The sequence below is a fragment of the Haliaeetus leucocephalus genome, unplaced genomic scaffold, assembly GCF_000737465.1.
Source record: "Haliaeetus leucocephalus isolate CR32 unplaced genomic scaffold, Haliaeetus_leucocephalus-4.0 Scaffold506, whole genome shotgun sequence".
NCBI lineage: Eukaryota > Metazoa > Chordata > Aves > Accipitriformes > Accipitridae > Haliaeetus > Haliaeetus leucocephalus.
In genome coordinates, this window is record NW_010972942.1 from 4,431,250 (window position 1) to 4,450,927 (window position 19,678).

The 19,678-nt window shown below is 36.9% G+C and overlaps 1 protein-coding gene across 1 annotated transcript; it reads right to left on the minus strand.

The window, feature by feature from the left end:
* Positions 1 to 209: 209 nt before the first annotated feature.
* Positions 210 to 19,050, minus strand: HNF4G (hepatocyte nuclear factor 4, gamma). The gene is made up of 10 exons (XM_010575869.1): positions 18,923 to 19,050; positions 15,843 to 16,011; positions 14,172 to 14,266; positions 10,431 to 10,537; positions 6,322 to 6,477; positions 4,012 to 4,099; positions 1,748 to 1,900; positions 1,330 to 1,566; positions 719 to 841; positions 210 to 328 (listed from the first exon to the last, which is right to left on the minus strand). The coding sequence occupies exons 1-10, from the start codon at positions 19,038 to 19,040 to the stop codon at positions 210 to 212; spliced, it is 1,365 nt and encodes a 454-aa protein (XP_010574171.1). The 5' UTR covers positions 19,041 to 19,050.
* Positions 19,051 to 19,678: the final 628 nt, after the last annotated feature.

Consider the following 19,678-nt stretch of genomic DNA (forward strand, 5'->3'; position numbering starts at 1 on the left):
CCAAATTGTTAGGTGTTTTAAGAAATACCCACAGTAGTGGCTGCTGAGGAAATAATTTCCTTTATCATCCTGAGATTTTAAATGTGCAAGTGTCCTACCAATTTATCTAGTGCATAAAAAGGAAGGAAGGAAGGAAGGAAAGAAGGAAGGAAGGGAGGGAGGGAGCAAGGAAGGAAGGACAGAGAAGTAAGACAGAGACCGAAACATTATCACAATGGTTTTTGTTTCAAAATAGACTGCTGTGCAATGACTGAAGCCTGATTTGTAGACATTTTGTATTCTTGCCCAGAGCCTTGAGGAGGGGAAGGTAACGGAGTTTCTGGAGTTGCTGAAAAAGAATATAGAAAGAATTATGTATTTTTATATACTGGCCTACTCTATATACACATATACATACTACTGCGCTGAAAGGAAGTTGTTACATTTGGCATGCTAGGAAAATAGGATATATTAGTTATCAGAATTTTTAGTTTATTAAAAATTATGCATGTGAAAACGATGTATCAGAATGGTGCTGAATTTTTAAAATTATATTAAATTCAGGTCAAAGTCTCTTACTTAACACTGCTTATATACATACATTTTTAATGCACAATTATTTTAATTTAAGAGTGCTGATGAAATAACTCTATAAGCACTGACAGGCTATCATTCTAACTAATATTTTTAAATGTAACAGTGAAAAGTTATGACAGAAGGCTAACTTGCAATTACTTACAAATCTGTTCTGTATGTACAGGAGCAGACATTGAACTTATGAGGATAGTTTGGCCAGTTAATGGATCTTGGGCTAAGTGAGGATGCACTGGGTGATGCAGATGACTGGCATCATTAGAAGTACCTGCAAAAATAGCATAAGCATATATCCATTCAAAAGAGCATGTTGTTGCCATTGACTTATACTTTGATAATTACATTTCCGCAGAGCAAATATTTTGATTGGCAATTTGAATAATTGCCTCTAGGTATTCATTAAACAATTTAACCAGACTTTAACCATATTAATCACTGTGTTTATTTTCACTGTTTTGACTGCATTAACAGTGGATTTCATTAAATACTTGTAAGGATTCTTGCATCTGACTAGGGGATTGTATGTCTAGATACCAGCAATGACTGAGAAGTACACAGCACGTTCTGAGGTTGTAGGACTGAGTTAACAAGATGAGCAGCCAAGACAAGAAGGCTTTAGCTAACAATCATACCACCCAAAGCTCAGCCAGCGAGGCCGTGGTCAAAGTGCTTCCTTACATCATGATTCCCTCAACATTGCAGTACGCTAAATTCAACATAATACAACACGGTAAATTTAACAAGTTGTTAACTTACCTCCCAGTAACATTTCCTGAAGCAAACTGTCAATTTTAACAATTCCAAATAGTTTAACCAATTGTATTTGCTCAATCATTTGCCAAGTGATGCTCTGGAGTGTAGGCAGTAAAAGAAGAAGTTCTCCAAATCTTCCTCGGGAGTCATACTGACGGTCATTAATATAATCCTCTAAACTGATTTGGACTTGGAATCGCATGTTCTTAATCTTCATTGGATTACTCAGGCCTTTTGCATCTTAAAAAATGACAAAAACATGAAGTCAAGGCAGATTACGATTTGGGAGGAGCATCTTACTTTTTTTCATTTTGTTTTTTTCCATCCAGCTAGATAACATGAGCAGATGCTACATTGACAAAAATTACTTTCAAAATAATCACGTGTAAAATAATTCTGAGAGATATTTTCAAAAAGGTACCTGGATCAAAAAACACAATCGCTTTCAAGCAAGCATACTCATTGTCGTCTATTTGAATTTCCTGGAAGGGTCGAACTAATTCATCTAGAATCCGATTTGCCACTCGGCTGATCTCTACTTCAGTACTGTTGCGATGGATTATGTAATTGTTGCCTTAGAGAGAAAGAATACCAATATGTGGGTTCACATAAAGACTTTGATGTAACTTACTAGATGAAGCCTATTTTCAAAAGCACATTTCATTTTGCTTAAATTAATTTTTTTAAAGTAATAACTCTCCTTTGTGTCATACAAAACTGTTCTTTGCAAACAAAGTATATGTGCAAAATATAGCTGTCACCCAGTAAATAATCTGTGCATGTAAATATGCCAACATGTACAGTTATTGATAAGTCCACAGCACTGAGGTCCATATTTGAATGCACAAGTATGGAGCAAGTAGGCCTTTACCTTCACATAGTAGATAAATATAATGGTAAATTGATCTTAAAATTTCTTCTTCCCCCATTAAAATAATACATCTCAAGCTGAATGATCAGGATTTGTCAACAAAGAAGCCTTCTTCCAGAGGAGACACGAAGAATGCTTCTTTTTCTAACAGATGCTTCTGTTACTCCTAATAAAATTTAGAAGCGTCATAAAATTTTCAGTAAAGAATTAATTTTTCCTGCTTTTTTAATTTTAAATTTCCATTTTGGAGAAGTCTCCATCATGGTATCTTAATTCACCTTCTGTCCAGAAATCATCTAACATAAGTGGTGAGAACACTGGGAAAGCCACAGAGCTTCCAGAAGCCACCAAGCAGTTTTTGAAAGAAAAGCTGATGATTATATCACAAGAGATCCATGCCAAAATGACTCATAAGCTTTACAGATATCAACCTCCAAGTATCACAAATAAGCCTGGGAGCCTCAAATAGTTTCTTCTTTTGGTATATATGCTGATGCTGGTGATAGTGACTATAATTTTCTGCTTATTGTTTTATCATTAGTTTCCTTATTACCCACTAATCCCAATAAAACTGCAAATATTTCCTTTTTATTTATGTTAATTTTGTCAGTAAATCTAGATATCTAGATAAAGAACTAGGTTAAGAAAGTAATTTGTATAGTTTTTAACTTGCAAGGATTGCTGGTGAGAGTAATACCTCCAGAACAAGCCCTTCAGGTCCTTTCAATGTTATTATATGTGTAAAAATAAACTCAAGCTGATTTAGAGCTATGAAAAGGCAGGCCCAAAGTGGATGGAGAACAAGTAGCGGAAAACCTCTTTGTACCCCACCACCAGTGAAGAAACTAGTTTGAATCCATATTCCGCCTAGTCTTGCCTCACATACAAAATCCTGTGCAAGAAGACCTACACACTCTCACAAAACAGCCCAAGCGCTCCACACGTTTAATGAGACTGGTTTTGGCAGGGTGCACTTCAGACTCGCAGAGTGCTGTGTCAAACAATGCTGACAAGTACCTCATCGCATCACTATACACGCAGACACACATCTCATCATATCATTGCACCTCTCTGTTGTGTGAACGAAGGGAAGACATGCTTCCACCACGCGACGACATCCCCTTCCCTAACAGCCATGCTCTCCTCATATAACCCAGTGAAGGATCCATTTCAAGTGACCAAGAACGTGCTTGTGCAGGCAAGGCTCCTCACCGTGCCACGGTCACACCCCCCTCGCACACGGCAGGGAACGACAGGCATGCTGTTTACATGATGGCCACGTGGCGACTGTCAAGGCAGCAGTGAGAGGGCTCTTGGGAAAGCGAGTTGCAGGGAACAGGCTATCCAATTTTTGAGCCTGTAGGGTTTTCTCTGACTACATCTGAAGGGCTCCTGAGAAAGCTCCAGACAAATGGTTTTTGTGAAGACTGAAATTAGTACCTGGGCCACAGGCTGGCTGCTCGTCTTTCAAGCAAAGGTTTTTTATGGGTTTTTTTTTGTTGTTGTTTTGTTCTGTTTTTTTTATGGGACAAAGGTGCAGAAAGGATGCTAATGTAAGGAGACATTTTGCCAGGAACTCCCTTAAGTTGTGGTTTCTGGTATCCAATAAACCTTTAGCCATATTAACTCACAGGAAACTGTCCACCTGCTTTTGCTGGAACAGGGCACATGACATTTTATCATTAATAGCTATTTAGCATTCACAGAATGCATTGCTTTGATTGTGCCAGAACAGTTGTCCCACTTAAGTGATTACATGGTTGCTAATGTACTATAACATCTTCATTATTAATTAAAAAAAACCCAATATTTACCTAAAAGTAAAATGTCCTTATATGCCATGGACCGTTTTGCTGCTCCAAGCAACAGGTGTTCCCCAGCATGTGCTCTTAGCAGGGCAACCTCAAGAAAAAAACAGCAAACTGATTAGAAGATAAAGCAGTAAGTTCCACTAAGGGCAAAAGAAATGAGGATGCATATTACTGTGAGTGTACTCAGCTATAGGTACATGTTTACAACTGTTAAGATTCTAATGTAAAATGTAAAGTGAATGTAAAAACCTTAATGCTGTACTAACAGCACACTATAATTAAATCGTCATCCTCTGTCACTTCTAGCATTTGGTCTAGATTTTAAACATACGGCTCGGCAAAATACTTCTCAATAAATACAATACTTGCATTTATTTCTGAGTGCCTATCCCCTTAACAAAGTTTTCTCTGGAATTTTAAGATGACACTAAAGACTCTGGTGGGCTGGAATGAACTGTTACAGTAAATTTGGCACTATCAGTGTTTCATTTTTCTCACCTTGAACTAAACATTTATGTTGGCTTTTTCCCCAACAAAACCAGATATGCTAAAATATGCATTACTGTCAACAAAGAAGAAACCTGATTCATAACAGTAAGGCACTTAAAAATGCGGTCATTAGTTTGCTCTTTTGTCGCCTGTTTACTTCCCTTTGTTTTTAATGTCTGCTTGAAACTTCAGCACTGGCCTCTATTTTCTCAAGGAACTCCTCTCTTGGCAAGTTAATTCTTTCCTTACGAATCCAAGCCAATACTTTATGAGTGATGTAAAGGTACACAGCACCTAGGAATACTTAAGTGTCTTAAGACTTTTCAGGTTCTCAGTAGGGTTAACTTACCTGCTCCGGCCTGCTCTATGGTTTGTAAATCAAGCTGATTTCCAGATCAGGAATCATTTGTTCAAAACCAGATGGTTTATTATATAACTAAATGCACAATGCCCCTTAGAAAGAGGCAATCACAAACGCAGAAGGGGCATTTGTTTTAACTCCCAATACGTTCGTCACTACACTTTTAAGGTACTTAAGGTTCTGGAGTATTTCCCAACATGCACTCTTCAAGCACTGCAGGGGTGTTTTCAGCCTATCTTTCTAAGCTGATATATTTTTATTTTTTTTTAAATAAAGACAGGAACTTTTTAATGAGGTCTGATCCCTTCTCTTTTCCTTCATGCCATCTTAACAATAAAAACAGCAATATTTTGCTTGCTTTTGTTGCCCTTGTGTAACCAATGCATTTAAAATTGTCCTTCTTTCACACGAACAGATTTTTAACTTATTCCAGTATGTTGAGTTTGTGCACACATATCATATTCTGTGGGTCTGCAAAGACATCATTAAGCTCCTGTTTTGGGGGATCTCCTGTGACCTGGAACACCTCCATACTCCTAAGGAAGACTAAAAGAGGGAATGAGATCAGTTTGAATCTCTAACCCAAGGATGATCTAACCCTCCTTGCAGGATTTTGTTAAAAACTGAGAGCTTGAAGAGGCAAAAAGGAGGAATTACACAATTCCACTTCAAAGAGTCATTTTCAAGCTGAATCAGATTTTGGTGGATTGGGATCAAGAGATCCTGAGCCATGAATTAACCTCCTGCCCAGGTGGCCAGTGAGACAACTGCGTACCACAACACGGAGACACTGGTTCTGAGTGTGCCAGCACAACTTACTCTGAAACCCAGTGATATATTAGGATATATTATAGATATGATGATAGATCAGACCTCTGTAATAAAAACCCTTAAGAATTTTCAAGGTTTGATGCTTTTTCTTCCCCCACACTCATTATATACAATAAAGTGTTAGTACATCGTATTATATGAAAGATTATTTGCCATGGATTGATATCAGTATGTTTGGCATGTGTTTGAGATTCTAATGGTTTTTATTTTTTGCAAGTAGAGAAGACCTGCTTCAAATTAAATAACACACTGTCTTAAACCATATTATAATGAAAGGTGAACATAAAATAAATACTTTGCAAGGTCAGAAAAAAGCATGGCTTTTTTTACAAGATTTTTTTCATTTTTGCATGCAGCTTGGTATCTCTGCTTCCAAAAGAATACAGAAAGCACAAAACACTGAAAGACATACTGGTTTGCTGCTTCTTTTTGTTAACATGCTAGAGCCTTACCAATTTCCTCTGGTTTTTTTGTGGTGGTGTTATTTCAAAACTTTAAAAATTTTAAGATGGTGGGTCTAGCACCCAGCTCTATTCGATCAGACAAAAAAGTAAGTGTTTAATCACAACATTTAAATATCACAGAAATAACAGGACAGTAATTAAAGTTCTCTCTTTGGTCTCCTCTTATACCTGGTCATCCAGTGGTAATTCACAGAAGCCTGGAATATATTTAGCCCATTCTACCAGGACCAGAAGTTGTTGCTTCATAGATTCACAGACGTCACTAATACCAGCAATTTTCTTAACATTGATGTCAGTGCTAGCACCAGGACTGGAGACTGAGATCTGGCCATAATGAGAGAAAAAATTAACAATGTTAACTTTCATATAATTGCGTTTTCACTTGTTAACAACAAATTTAACAAAAAATTGCAGCAATACTCTTGCATACTCTTGAGAAATTCCTTTACCATACGGACCATTAGTCTGCCCATAAATTATAAAATTTTATTTCTCATTATTACCAGTGTGTATTAGAGTATGTTAAAAATTATGCTATTCATGATACAATATTTTCTCATTCCAAAATACTACTTTTAAATATACCAGAGCCCTTATTATTTGGGGAGGTGATGTTTTTTTAGTCCTTTAAAATGGTTGACATTTCCTTCACTTCAGAAAAAAAAAAGCTCATAGGGGCATGCAGTAACATTAAGGGCAAAGAAAGAAAGACATAAAGGGGTAGCATGTTCTTCTAGTGAAAAGATAAGTATCATTAACTTTAGAAAGTACAACGGGGGTTTTTTAGCGCCTGGAGCAGAATAGTTCGTAATGATGAAGCAGCAGTATAGGCAGAGGCCTGAGATGTTTCAGAGCAAATGTAAAGGATATGAGTGTGCATTAGACCACCTGCAGTGAACAGTGTTCTGTGAAATAAGAAGAGAGCAGTATCTTTCTGGGCCTGAAGCTGGGGCACTTTCACATAATCACTGAGCCAAATCCTGAAATTCTTAATGACTTTTCAAGGAAAGGAACAAAATCAGGCTTGCTCTTAAGCCAGGCAGGAAAGACAACTTAAGGTAAAACCAAGCCTGAGAAGAGAATGTCAGTTTATAGCTGCTATCATATCAGGGAAAAAAAAAAAAGAAGAAGGAAAAAGAAGAAGGAAAAAGAAGAAGGAAAAAGAAGAAGAAGAAAAAGAAGAAAAGCAAAAGCAAAAGCAAAAGCAAAAGCAAAAGCAAAAGAAGAAGAAAAAGAAGAAGAAAAAGAAAAAGAAAAAGAAAAAGAAAAAGAAAAAGAAAAAGAAAAAGAAAAAGAAGAAGAAGAAAAATAAAAATAAAAATATCCCACAACAACAACACCCCACCACTCTACAAGGCCTATAAAACTGACTTTCACCTTTCATTTTATTAGAAAGCACACTCAGGAAATTCTGTAGTTTATCATCCCCACCTCTCCCCCCTGCCACAAAAAAACCCCAAACATTGTTTGCTTTTCCAATACTGTGTACCTACAAATTTCAGAATGGTGGATGCTATTTAGGTTGACTCCTACCAGATTCCCTTCATTCCCAGATCCATGTTAAATCCCCCAGTGGGATCTGTAGTGAAATCCCATTACCCCTGGGTAGTCAAAAGGAGTTACACTTCTGAGCTAAAGCTCAGTGCTTCCTACGTAGTTCAGTAGTCTAAACCACTGAAAACAGCTTAGATATTAACGGCAGCTAACCAGCTGAACATTAGCTCTCAGAGAAATACAGGATCTAGGCAGGTGATAAAATCCTCAGACACATAATTCAAAGGCTGTCATGTAGGAAAAAGGTTAGAGTTGTTGTCTCTTTGTAGACAGAGCATTTGTGAAATCCCTGCTGTAATCATGAGTCCATTTCTGGCATTTCTTCTAGGAAAACAAGTTGAAAATACTGAATGTTATTCAGGTGAGAGCTTCTGGAATGATTTAGGCTAGAAAACCTTCAGTACAGAAAGAGAGTAAAAGAAATTCAAAATATTTCATTTTTTCCAGAAGAGTAAGAGGAGTCTTGATCATGATTCGAAAATACCTACAGAAAGAAGAAAGTTCTGATAGCAGGAGGCACTCTGATCTACCAGAAAAAGATACCACCATGCACCAACTAGAAGTTAATTCAAGAAGGTAAAGAACAGACAGCTCGTTTAACCATTAGAATTACTGACTCATGAACTAAACATACTGTCCTTCCTTTAATATCTTTTAATCAAAGCTATGCATCTTTATAAATTACATCTTATTGGACAAACTATAGACTCTGTGTTGAAATTACTTGGTAACCTTCTGCTGGGGATTCATGGGATGACCCCCATGGAGTTCATTATGAACTCCTAGGGTTGCATCTCTTCACAAGGATAGGAAGCTGTGAACTTTCCTCTTTCTATTTCTCTGTTGCTTTAACCGCTTCTCATTTCTGGGGTGCAACACGGGAGTCGCTGACTTCATAGAATCATAGACTAGCCCAGGTTGAAAGGGACCTCGAAAGATCATCTCATCCAACATTTTGTGGGAAAGGGAACCTAGATAAGATTATCTAGTACCCTGTCCAATCGCATCTTGAAAACCTTCAGTGATGGGGACTCCACCATGTCACTGGGAAGGTTGTTCCAGTGATTGATTGTTCTCACTGTAAAAAATCACTTTCTTATATTGAGATGAAACCTCTCCCAGTGCAACTTGTACCCATCAATGACTTGACAAACATGACAATATAGCACTATATCCCTGTTGTCCTGAGAACCATCAGAGACACATGTCTTTACTCCTATGAGAGTCCAGCATGCCCCTTTCATTTTTACATAATCCTGAAAGCCTCTCCTGCATCTGCAGGACAAAAACTGTACCTGGACAATTTCCCCCTGTAAGGGATCTTCAGGGAAAAATAATTCATTTTCCCTATTTTAGTATGAAAATTTTAAAAGGGATGAATGACACCTTCTTCCTCATTTCACAGCTGAAGGACTTGGCCAATGATTTGTGACACTGCCACCTCCTCCAAGTATCTCCTCAGGACTGAACTCATCTTACAGACCCATTCGATTGAGGGAGAAACAAGGACTTTTAAGACTTTACTTTTCCATCATGTTTATGTGACCTCTTGGTCTTTGAGGCCAAGAGTGTATCTTCATATCGGCTTGGCATAGTGGGAGCAGTTCTCTCCTACTACAACATACCAAATAATAAGTAGAATACATTTGTGTGTATACACAAGGTGATTTTTTAGGCCAGGAACCTATCATCTGAAAAGAACTTTGTGGCAGGAAAGGCTGAGGATGTGATTCTGTTTAAGACAGCTCTTATTCCTGAATTGCATATGCCAGTTGGAAATGATTAAGGGAGTAACACAAAAAAAGCACAATAAGCAAGTTCAAAGAATTTCTAAGGAGGTAAAAACAGGTATATTTTTCATACTGTATAGGTATGAAAGGTAGGAAGGTCCATTATGTTCATCTAGTCTGCACAGACATGCAATATGTGCCAAAGACTATCACCCAGTAATTCCTGCATCAATTCTTTACGGACAGTTCCACCCTAAGAGAGATGCTGATAAAGGATGAGATTACAAAACATTTGGGGATGTATAAATCAGTCAGCATGAAATCATAAAGGTGGCAGTTAAATTCTAAGTAAGTTAGTAAGAGGTGCAAGAATGCAGAATCAATGACCATGATTTATCTGAGGTGCAGAAAAGGACTGGAGACTGTTCCATTCAGCAATTGATTGGATAGGGAAAAAAAAAAAAAAAAAGAAAATGAAGTTCAGATGAGACAAAGAAAATTTAAAAGCGAGATGTGAATAGACTCTGCAGTTGGAACACTTCTGTTTGCCTTATTTATAATGTCTAAGGATATTAAAAATGGGATTTTCAAAAGAATGTAAGGAAATGAGTGTCCACACCCCTTTGCATGTAATGGCTTTGGACAATTTTTTCCCTAATGTTTCATGGGAGAGCCGGCCTCAAGGATAGATAGATGCCACCAGCTGCCTGAGACAGCAACTGATTTAAAAGCAGTAAGAACCATAAAGCTTTATTAAGAAAGGTGCCTAGGACATATTGTCCTGGACAAAGTAGAATTTTTTTTACTGACTTTGCTTTAAGAATGTATTCTATTACTGGTTCTTTCATTGGGAAGAGGAAGCTGGGTGCATTTCGGAAGTAGAAAAAAGTAATCTCAATAACTCTATTTAATACAGTAAGAAACTGAAAAGTATTTAACTTTAGAAAAAATAGTCTTAAAGCCATCAAATAAATTTGTGGTAGATCTCAGTACCTGACGGGAGAGTGCCTCAGCTTGTGACAACGTGCTAATAGAGGGAATGTTGCAGCCATCAAAAGCGTTTCTTCTTGTACTTATCCTGTCCCGTTCATTTTGTACAGCTGGAAAACAATAATCATCTCATTTATTGACTTGTAGACATTGCCACACAATATCATTTCAGAAGTTTACTAGATAACTATAAGAATCAAAAGGTATGACGCTTAAAAAAGACCCTGTGCCTTTAGCTCTGAGTAATGAGGAAGGATGACAATACATGTTTATGGTCTTTATCTGTATGCTATTTGTCTGTAAAAACTATATATAACTGCTTGTAGATAGATACTGAATTATCAGCATTTTTGTGACTGGCTTTATTACAGTAAAACCTCTTTCCTCCTTTGAACTTGAACTTGAACACTTGAATGCTGTCGTTTTGTTATTTTAACCAATTTAATAAGTGAGGCTTTATGATAGTGGTAGAAATGGACATCTCCAGACTGTTGAACAGGTCAAGAGGTACAGCACCACCACTGACAAAATGTCTGTCAGAGGAAGTCTGAAAGCCCTACTCCTGCTCTCCTGTGAGAAACCCTGGAACAGGAACGAATCACGAACTTAATCCACTAGTAAGATAATTTTGAAACTTAAATCTTTTGCTCCTTCTCAGTGACACTGCACTCCTAGCCAGTTTACAGAACATTAACTAAGTTAAAAAAAAAACAAAAACAAAACAAACAAAAAACAGGAAAAATGTTTCAGGCCAGTAAGTTTTGTCTCATGGGGTCCAAAAGAAGGCAGTTGAAAGGGCTTTGGATAAGGAATCCTTAATCAGCACATGTAAGTCTTACAAAGCAAGAAGGCTTACTTTGGAATTGAAGGAAGAAGAAAAAATAAAACTATCAATCAGATTTTTCTAAAATCTAGATCATGTCCAAGGTTAGGCCAAGGAGAAAAGAAAAAAAAAAAAGAATTGTGCTGATCAAAATCTTTATATTGCACAAGGAATCTCATCATCTTTTAAGAGCAGCAGCTTTATTTCCAAAGATATGTTTGCTATTTTGTGGGAAACAATCTGCATTACAGAATTCAGGAGTAGTACCAAAGACTTCAATAAAAAAAATAAAATATTCTATACACTGAATAGTTTTCAGGGTTTATCTGAACAATGCACATAGCTTATTCCAGAGGTGTACTAACTTTTTGCCAAGGACACCCACTGAAGGGCCTTTTATTAAGGTCACAGTAAGAAATGTTGTGCAGTGATAAACACAAAGTGGTAAATGTTCATGTAGACAGAAAACAAAAAATATAACCTTTTTTAAAAGAATGGAGAAAAACCCACTGAATCTCAGCAGCTTAAGAGCTACATAGATAATTAAAATAAGGTCAGTGCTGATTAGTATTAGAAAAATATTAAGCTATTCTGACAATTGCTAGTGAAAGTCACTGGTGGTCCACTTTGAGAATCATAGGGAAATGCTTTAATTTTCTCCTGCGTATGCATAATTTTGGATTATTAGACTGGATTGTCTGTCTTGCTAAACCCTTTTTGTCAGCTCAGGCTAAAATTGCCTTAAACAGGACTCTATGAGAAAGGGGGAATAGTTGCTCAAAGAGGGCTTGTATAGGTTTTACCATCTGAAGCCTTTCTCACCTTCACCCTAAAGAAAAGAAAATGATTTGCTAGAAACAAGCTGAGAAACTATCATATAGACTATGTTACACTTACGCTATGAGACATCCCCTGACGGTGTAGAGAGGCATATAACAACACACAAGCAGTGAAATGTACAGTTCAGTGTTTTGAATTATTTTAGCACAGGGAAGCCTTGAATAAACATGGCTCGGACACAATGAAAAATCAAAGTTTTATAGGTAGTGGGATCAGAGGAGGCACAGTGGTGTAAATTAGGTTAAAACTTCCTTGCAGGATATATCTTCACTTCATAAACATGAGTCAGCAGCGTGCCTCATGGTGATATCAGCTAGGCATGCACTGGGTTGCATTAGAATCTTGAGGGAAGTAAGTATTTGTCCATCTGGGGCTCCTCAGTGCATGGAAGATGCTGGAAAACTGGGCAGTGTCCAGCGGAGGGCTGTGGAGATGTAACCCACAAGACGCACAAGGTGAAGCAGAGAGAGGCATCTTTGTTTACGTGGAAAAGAGATGACCAAGGTGGAGGTGGAGGTCTTCATTTCTGTAGTTCACAGAAAATGGAGCCAGATTCTTCTCAGATGCACAGTGAAAGGCCAAGAGGCAATGGACACTACCCTAACTGCAGTAAGACACATTCCAATTAGTTATAAGGAAAAAACTCTTCCCAATGAGGGTGGTCAAGCACTGGAAGAAGTTGCTGAGAGAGGTTGTGGAATCTCCCCTCTCAGGGACTGTATAAACCTGGCTGGACAGGGTCCCAAGCAACCTGACTGAACCTAGAAGTTAGCCTTGCTTTAAATGGGGGCCTGGAGTCAATGACTTCCAGATGTCCCTTCTGAGCTAAACTATTCTTTAATTCCAGGTTTTGAAAGTCTGTGAAGCTCTGCCTTTTGCAAAACTTTTAGGGCTGCTGTGGACACACGGGTCTTCCCTTTTCTTCACATCAGATTGATAATACATATACCATATGTTACTGATTTTAATGGCTCAAATTCCAAAAGGCTAAACTGTGTTCAAGGAGATCCGCAAGAATTAGCAAACCGATTTCATACATACACAGTGTAACACTGTTTAGAATATCCCCATCCAGCTGCACGGAGAAAATCATACCTCATACCAAAACCTGATCACTTGCAAAGCAGTACTATAGTATAGATATATAAGAGCATAAAGAAACAGCTTCCTTTATCTTAGGAAAGTTACAGCACAGGAGAACTGCACACATCATATTGCAGACTGGCCTTCAGGCAGATACACCATGCTCCAAACAAAACAGGCAGCAAAGTTTGTGATGAACCATTTCTGAGTGCTTATTTGAACCACATCAGGATGCCTTTTGCCTCTACATCGTAACTGCCAGTGAAGCAACAGCCCCAACAACCCGATACAAAAATCCTCTGATATTCCCACTGCCTTTCTTTCCCTATCGCTCTGCCCCTGTGGTTGTCTGGTCCTTCCGCTTTGACAGAAGGATCATTGTGACACCCATGTTCCTTCAGGTCTGTCAGATGTCTAAGTAACAATCTTCCCATATTAAGCCCTAATGAGATTAGAATTTTTTTTATAATGTGGACACTCCACTGAGAGCTACCACTACTGTTCCTGCCACTATTTTGTTCAACTTCACACTCCCTCCTCTGGCTTAAATGCTTCAAACATTTAAATTTAAGGGAAGTACCAGTAAATTGTCACTGTCATTACTTAGACAGGGTAGAAACAAAGTCCCAGATAAGAGATTTTATGACTCAAATTTGGTAAAAATTAAAATTAAAATCTCACACTTTGAACTCTTCCAGGATATCGATCAACACTTAGAAATCAATGAATTTTGGTGCCAGGATTCATGGATTAAACAGTTGCAAATTCACTTTAAGCCCACAGATTTGCTAATGCTCCAAGTCTTAGAACTGCTTACCCACCTAAAAATTAGATGATGCATATTTCACCTCAATATAAAAGCACTTCTCCATCATGAAGGCATTATAGCAGACTTTCCACTGAATTATTCTGCTGGAGTTTTTTACCATTTTTATTATATTTTAAAAATAATTCAGATTATTTCTCTCTGTATATCAAATAATAAATTACTCCATTACCTTCTTTTTTCATTCCTGCTCGAAAACACTTTTTTAAACGACAATATCTGCATTGGTTCCTTTTGTCCTTGTCAACAACACATTGCCGGTTGAATCTATCAGAGACAAGAAAAGGTAAATGTATAAAGCACTAATAAAGCAGCACCCTGATTACAAAAAAGAAAACCAGCTAATCTAGCCTGTCAGAATAATGTCTATGACCACCGGGTTTCTTCTGTTGTTTTGACTTTTTTTTTAATTAATCAGTCTTGAGAGGTGTTTCACACCTGCTTGTTTTGCAGGAATATACGTGTGTGTACGGACACATATATGCATTCGAATGGGCAAGTGTGGAAAATTCCGGTGTTATGTGCATCATTTACACCTCGGTTTATTTGTGAGGTATGTCAGTAACTGGCTGCATCAGGTGGCAGTGGGGGAAAAAAAGAAGAAAAGCTACAAATAGAGAAAGGAAAGGACAATCGAGGAAAATGCCAACTGTCACTGGCAGGGAGCAGCCCTTAGCTGCACAACCAATACCCTTGACTGGCCAAGTTTACTCCTTCTGGGAGATAGCAATGAACAAGCTACATGCTGTACCATTACAGATGACAAGCAGGAAATGGGAGGGAAATTTTCTAACAACACAATGAAATAAAGACATGAGGAAACACACAGACTGTGACACTAAAAGAAGGCTTACCCAAGCTCTCATGCACATCTATCGGGGTGCCTAAGGGGAATGTATGAGCCATTCCCCACTCTCCCTGTTTGCTTCTGCCTTTTTGCTGCGCATGTGTTAGATTAATAGATCTATGTTTTGCAGACCTCTTCTTGAAATCACTTATATCAATTCGTGTCACACCACTTATGGGTATGTCTGTGCTATATCACTGTGGTATGTCTATAAGGGAGAGATTTCCTTATAAGAGTATTAAGCAACCAAGGACGATCATAGCAAGCATTTCCAGTAACAAGCCATTCTTACAAAAAAGTTTTCTCCTTTAGTGATTTGTCTAAGATCACAGAGGTTTCCATATATTCTGTGCATTGCTTAAAGCTGACATTTTATATACTTGTGCATGCACAGAGCAATTTGTCAAACACGGTGCAGAGACCTGCAGTGTGATAACCTGGGCAGCCAGACATCCGGAAATTAGCAGATGGCCATTCAGACTGACGGGGGGAAAATGGTCACTCAAAAGAGCAGTGCGTCACCCAAAGTGGGAAGATGTGCAGATGTGCTTGTACAGGCCTTAAAATAAGACTCATAAATCTTAGACTTTCTATTCAGAAACTGCCTTCATAAGAAAAAAAATTGAAAAGAATTTTTAGAAAATAGTTAAGAAATACCCCTTTTATATTGCCTTTTTTTTTTTCAGGTGATAACCTTTGTAATCATAAATCAAAGAGTGAAACAGCTCTTGAGTAGTGTAATGATATCAACAATATCAACAGACATCTGGAATGTAGTATCTGGAACGTGTAATAACAAGTAGTCTTGAATAAAATACATTTTTTCCAATCATAAGAATATATCACGAACCACATGCTCATCAAAAATGCTGGTTAGAATTCCTTAAGAAAAAGCTGAAAATACCCTGACATAGTTGTGAAAAGTCTGAAAAGATCTGAATGTAATTTTTGCTTAAATTCATTAATTTAGTGCCACTAGATGAACTTTTGAAATACCTGCATGTATAGACGTGATTTTTCCGTATACTGCGTCTAAAGAATCCCTTGCATCCATCACAGCTGGAAGCACCGTAATGTTTTCCGGTCGCTCGGTCTCCACAAATTGCACAGAGACTACTGACCCCATTGTCAGCAGCGTTCATGTTGACAGCTTCTCCTGAACTGTCTGAGGAGAGGCAAGAACAACATACGTAGTTATGGACAAGACTTTCAACAACACCCCTTGAACAATTTGTACTTAAATGGAGGCTTTTTCTGGCTTTTTCTCTTTTAATTGCCACTTACTACTTATATAACATGGCGTATGTGATTACATGTTTCTTATTCAGATGAACACTTTCAAAGTCATAGAGATGTTAACAGAATTTATGAAGTTTGCAACAACAAATAGTTTTATTCTAAACTCTTTCCAGCTGAAAGGGGTTAAAAATTAAAGTGTATAATTACATATACATTCCTACTAACATGAAGAGGAACTTTGGCACAAAGCAATGTTGCCTAGTCAGCTGGCAAAGATCTCCTATATCAGTCTCATAGGAGCTGGCAATAACTGGCACCTATCATACAAAGATACAACTGCATACGTGACATTAAAAAAAAAAAAAAGACAAGTCAGTTTTTGCACAATACTTAATGAAAAAAAAATGCGTGCTAAGAGGACTATCTAAGTGTTATTTCCTTGAACATATTTTCCAAAGGAACATTGGTGCAGACTTTACTTGCACAAAAGAATATTAGCTATGTGGTTAACAATTAGTCACTGAATATGGTAAACAATACTGAAGAAATTAACTTGAAATCAAAACAGACATATTTATTCTTCTTTGAGTCACAATGTTTAACAGACATGTCCAAAGAAATTATTGCAAAATAGCTTTTTCTGTTATGCTTCTGGTCTTGTGAAAGGAAGGCTGTTTGCAATATGCCCTAAACATTTGTAGTTGTTCAGTCAGGGAGAGGAAAGAGTGCCACATTAATTAGTTATTCAAACATGCATTCAAAAGTCAAGTACATGAGTTCATGAACAGTGGACAGGTTGAAAAGTAAAACTGTTAATATTGATACGTATTTTTATTCATATTCTACTAGATCCAACCAAAATGTATTACATAAATATATTTTAAAATTTTAATTGTGTCCCAAAAAGCTTACAAATTAAACAGAGTTCTTTAGACAAAGTGAGAAGAAGCAATACTTTTTTCTGTTTTACAGAGACATAATTCATAGGAATTATACTAAAACCTGATTAAAAATGGAATCTTAAGAGTAAAAATTCAGTTCTGTAAAGATTTTATTTTAAAACTAAGTCTGTCATGACTGGAAAATTATTTTTAAAAATGGGTTACAGAATTACTTCAGCTAGAAAAATAAAAAAAATTTCTTTTGGAGTTTTGTAGTTTTGCATCACAGTGATACAGTAGAATAATTAAACCCACAATATTTAAATTTAATGATGGAATATTTCATAGCAATATAAATTTTGTATATATATAAGGATACACTTATTTTCTTTGGTATTATTCTGAAACAAAATGTCTGGGAAATTGATCTGAGTTTGCAAAATTCTTTGATTTCCAGAGAACTGCATAATCTGCCTGAATGTGTCTTGTTAAACGTCTCTGAATGTTTCTGATTAATTTACACAGCTAGAAAAGACACATAGGAAGGTTCATAAGAGGCAGCTTTCAGTTCCAGACTAGCACTGTAGCTACAAGGCAATATTTTTATAAATTCTATAAGAAAGTACTTAGGCTAAACTCAAAGCAAACTCTAAAGAGAAAAAGGCTACACCTAATAACTAATAATTATCAAACTAATCACAGTGAATAATTTAACTAGCTCTATCACCAACACAGCATAATCTCCCTAATCTGTTTTCCTGTTTTATGTAACATTAACAGATCTGAAAGGGTGCTATTCAGCAAAAAACAAATGACCAATGAAATCACCCATATTAGAACAAAAAGCAGAGAAATCATCTAAAAGTTACATAATCATTGTTGGTATCTTCAAAATCACTTAGGGCATAAAGGTCTGTTTTTTCTTCCTAAATCAATAACCAAATCTACCTTTCTGTTTACTAAGCTTGCTGTAAAGTAACATCAGAAATTCAGATAAAACTTCAAGCCCAACAATAAAAACTAACTTAGGTTCTATATGGCAGGGATATGTGGAAATGCAGGTGCTAAGTATTTTTCCTGAAAATCATTAAATATTTGTTCTGCCTTTTAAAAATACAATAGAGCTATGAATTATACTTTATGATACAATAAAACAATTTTTAAAGTATATTAGAAGATTTGGAAAGCCATTTTAGAGTAGTATAATTTGCATGATACTTTTTTTCACTTTAATAGACTGAGATTTCCCTTTTTTTTTTTGGTCAGTACTCAATGATGGCAGAATAAAATGGTGTGCTTCTTATTTCAAGCATAACTTATTGATACAATTTCTCAAAATTTATTGCATTAAAAATTCCACCTAAAGTTAAAATGTTACATTAGCCAAATGCAAATAGTTCTTCTCAGCTAAACATTAGTCTATAAAGCCGATATGATTTTTTTAAAAAAATCACTCCATTTCATATATACACATACCTAGAAAGGCTAGATTAACATTTAAATAAATAAAATATTAGTCCAACAGTTAGAAACTAAGAATCAAGAAACAGCAGCTAATTTTTTTCACAAGCCTCTGGATAATTTTGTCCTGTCCTTCCGAATGTTATATGCAAAATATACTTTCATGTCCAAACTGTCAATACCAGTTATTCATTTGTCTTACAGTAAATAAAACAACTGCTGAATACACCATTTTCTTCCTTTGATTAACTGACTGGTGACAGTACAGTTCAGTTACTTTATTACATATAACCTCTCTTTTATTTTCCTTAATGTTAAAGAATTATAATGTTATTAACTTAGAGTTAGTGATGAAGTGTAAAAGAGCAGATTTGTAGTTTCTAAACAACCCCCAAATGCTCCATTAATAAGACATTTAGCTAAAACTTCGTAGCATTACGAAACTTCACTTTTTCTGTTAACTGGCTTGATTTTGCATCACAGAGCAGAACTCACCATTGCCATTATACAGAATCTGCATAGCTTCGAACTCCAGTGCCGTATACGTCGGATCTAAAACTTCACTGTAGTTTGCCATTTCCATGTCTAGCATTGGTTCCGAGAGCCTCATCATTGAATGCAAAACCAGTGAAAAAGCTGCTCAAATGCACAACCTTCCCATTCTGTTTCACAGTGGTTGATAATCCAAAGTTAACTATAACTGTGTCACTTACGTGCTGCAATGGGAGGAGCTGGAAAACTGCTTCTGCATGCTATATTCTACCTGTTTGGTTTTTTTCTTTTATGATACAGTGCAACCCTGCTGATAATCTTGGAATGCTTTACGGAATAACCTTATCAGGAGTTGTACTAGTTCCAGTTCTTGAGTGAACCCAAGGACGTGCAGGAAGTTTCCTCTCTCCTGTGCCCTGCTACCCGTTTTGTTGTCAATGTGTGGTATAAACAGTCCTAAACAAAGCTCTCTGGTTGTTCTATGTAAGGAGACTGTACGTTCATATGCTGTTTTGTTCTCTCTCTTCAGAACAATAAGGAAGTGTGATATGATTACAGACTATCCTCATACCCAAAACATCCATCATCATATTTTAAAAGACAGCTGCCAAACCTCCCATTTTTACAACTGTTGGCGTTCTTTAACAGCGGCAAAGAGCTTAACCGAGGCCTCAAGCAACACAAGCTCTGCAGCAAGGCCAGTTTGTAGATCCCCTCCATCACACACTGTGCTGCTGCGATGGCCCTAGGCGGTGGACT

What these genes read in the sequence shown, in the direction of transcription:
- HNF4G (XM_010575869.1), bottom strand. Translation starts at nt 19,040, where the DNA reads ATGATGAGGCTCTCGGAACCAATGCTAGACATGGAAATGGCAAACTAC. An exon ending in AGCAGGAATGAAAAAAGAAG is followed by an intron (nt 10,538 to 14,171) that starts GTAATGGAGTAA and finishes ATTGTTTTCCAG; the next exon opens with CTGTACAAAATGAACGGGAC. An exon ending in TCAGGAAATGTTACTGGGAG is followed by an intron (nt 842 to 1,329) that starts GTAAGTTAACAA and finishes CTATTTTTGCAG; the next exon opens with GTACTTCTAATGATGCCAGT.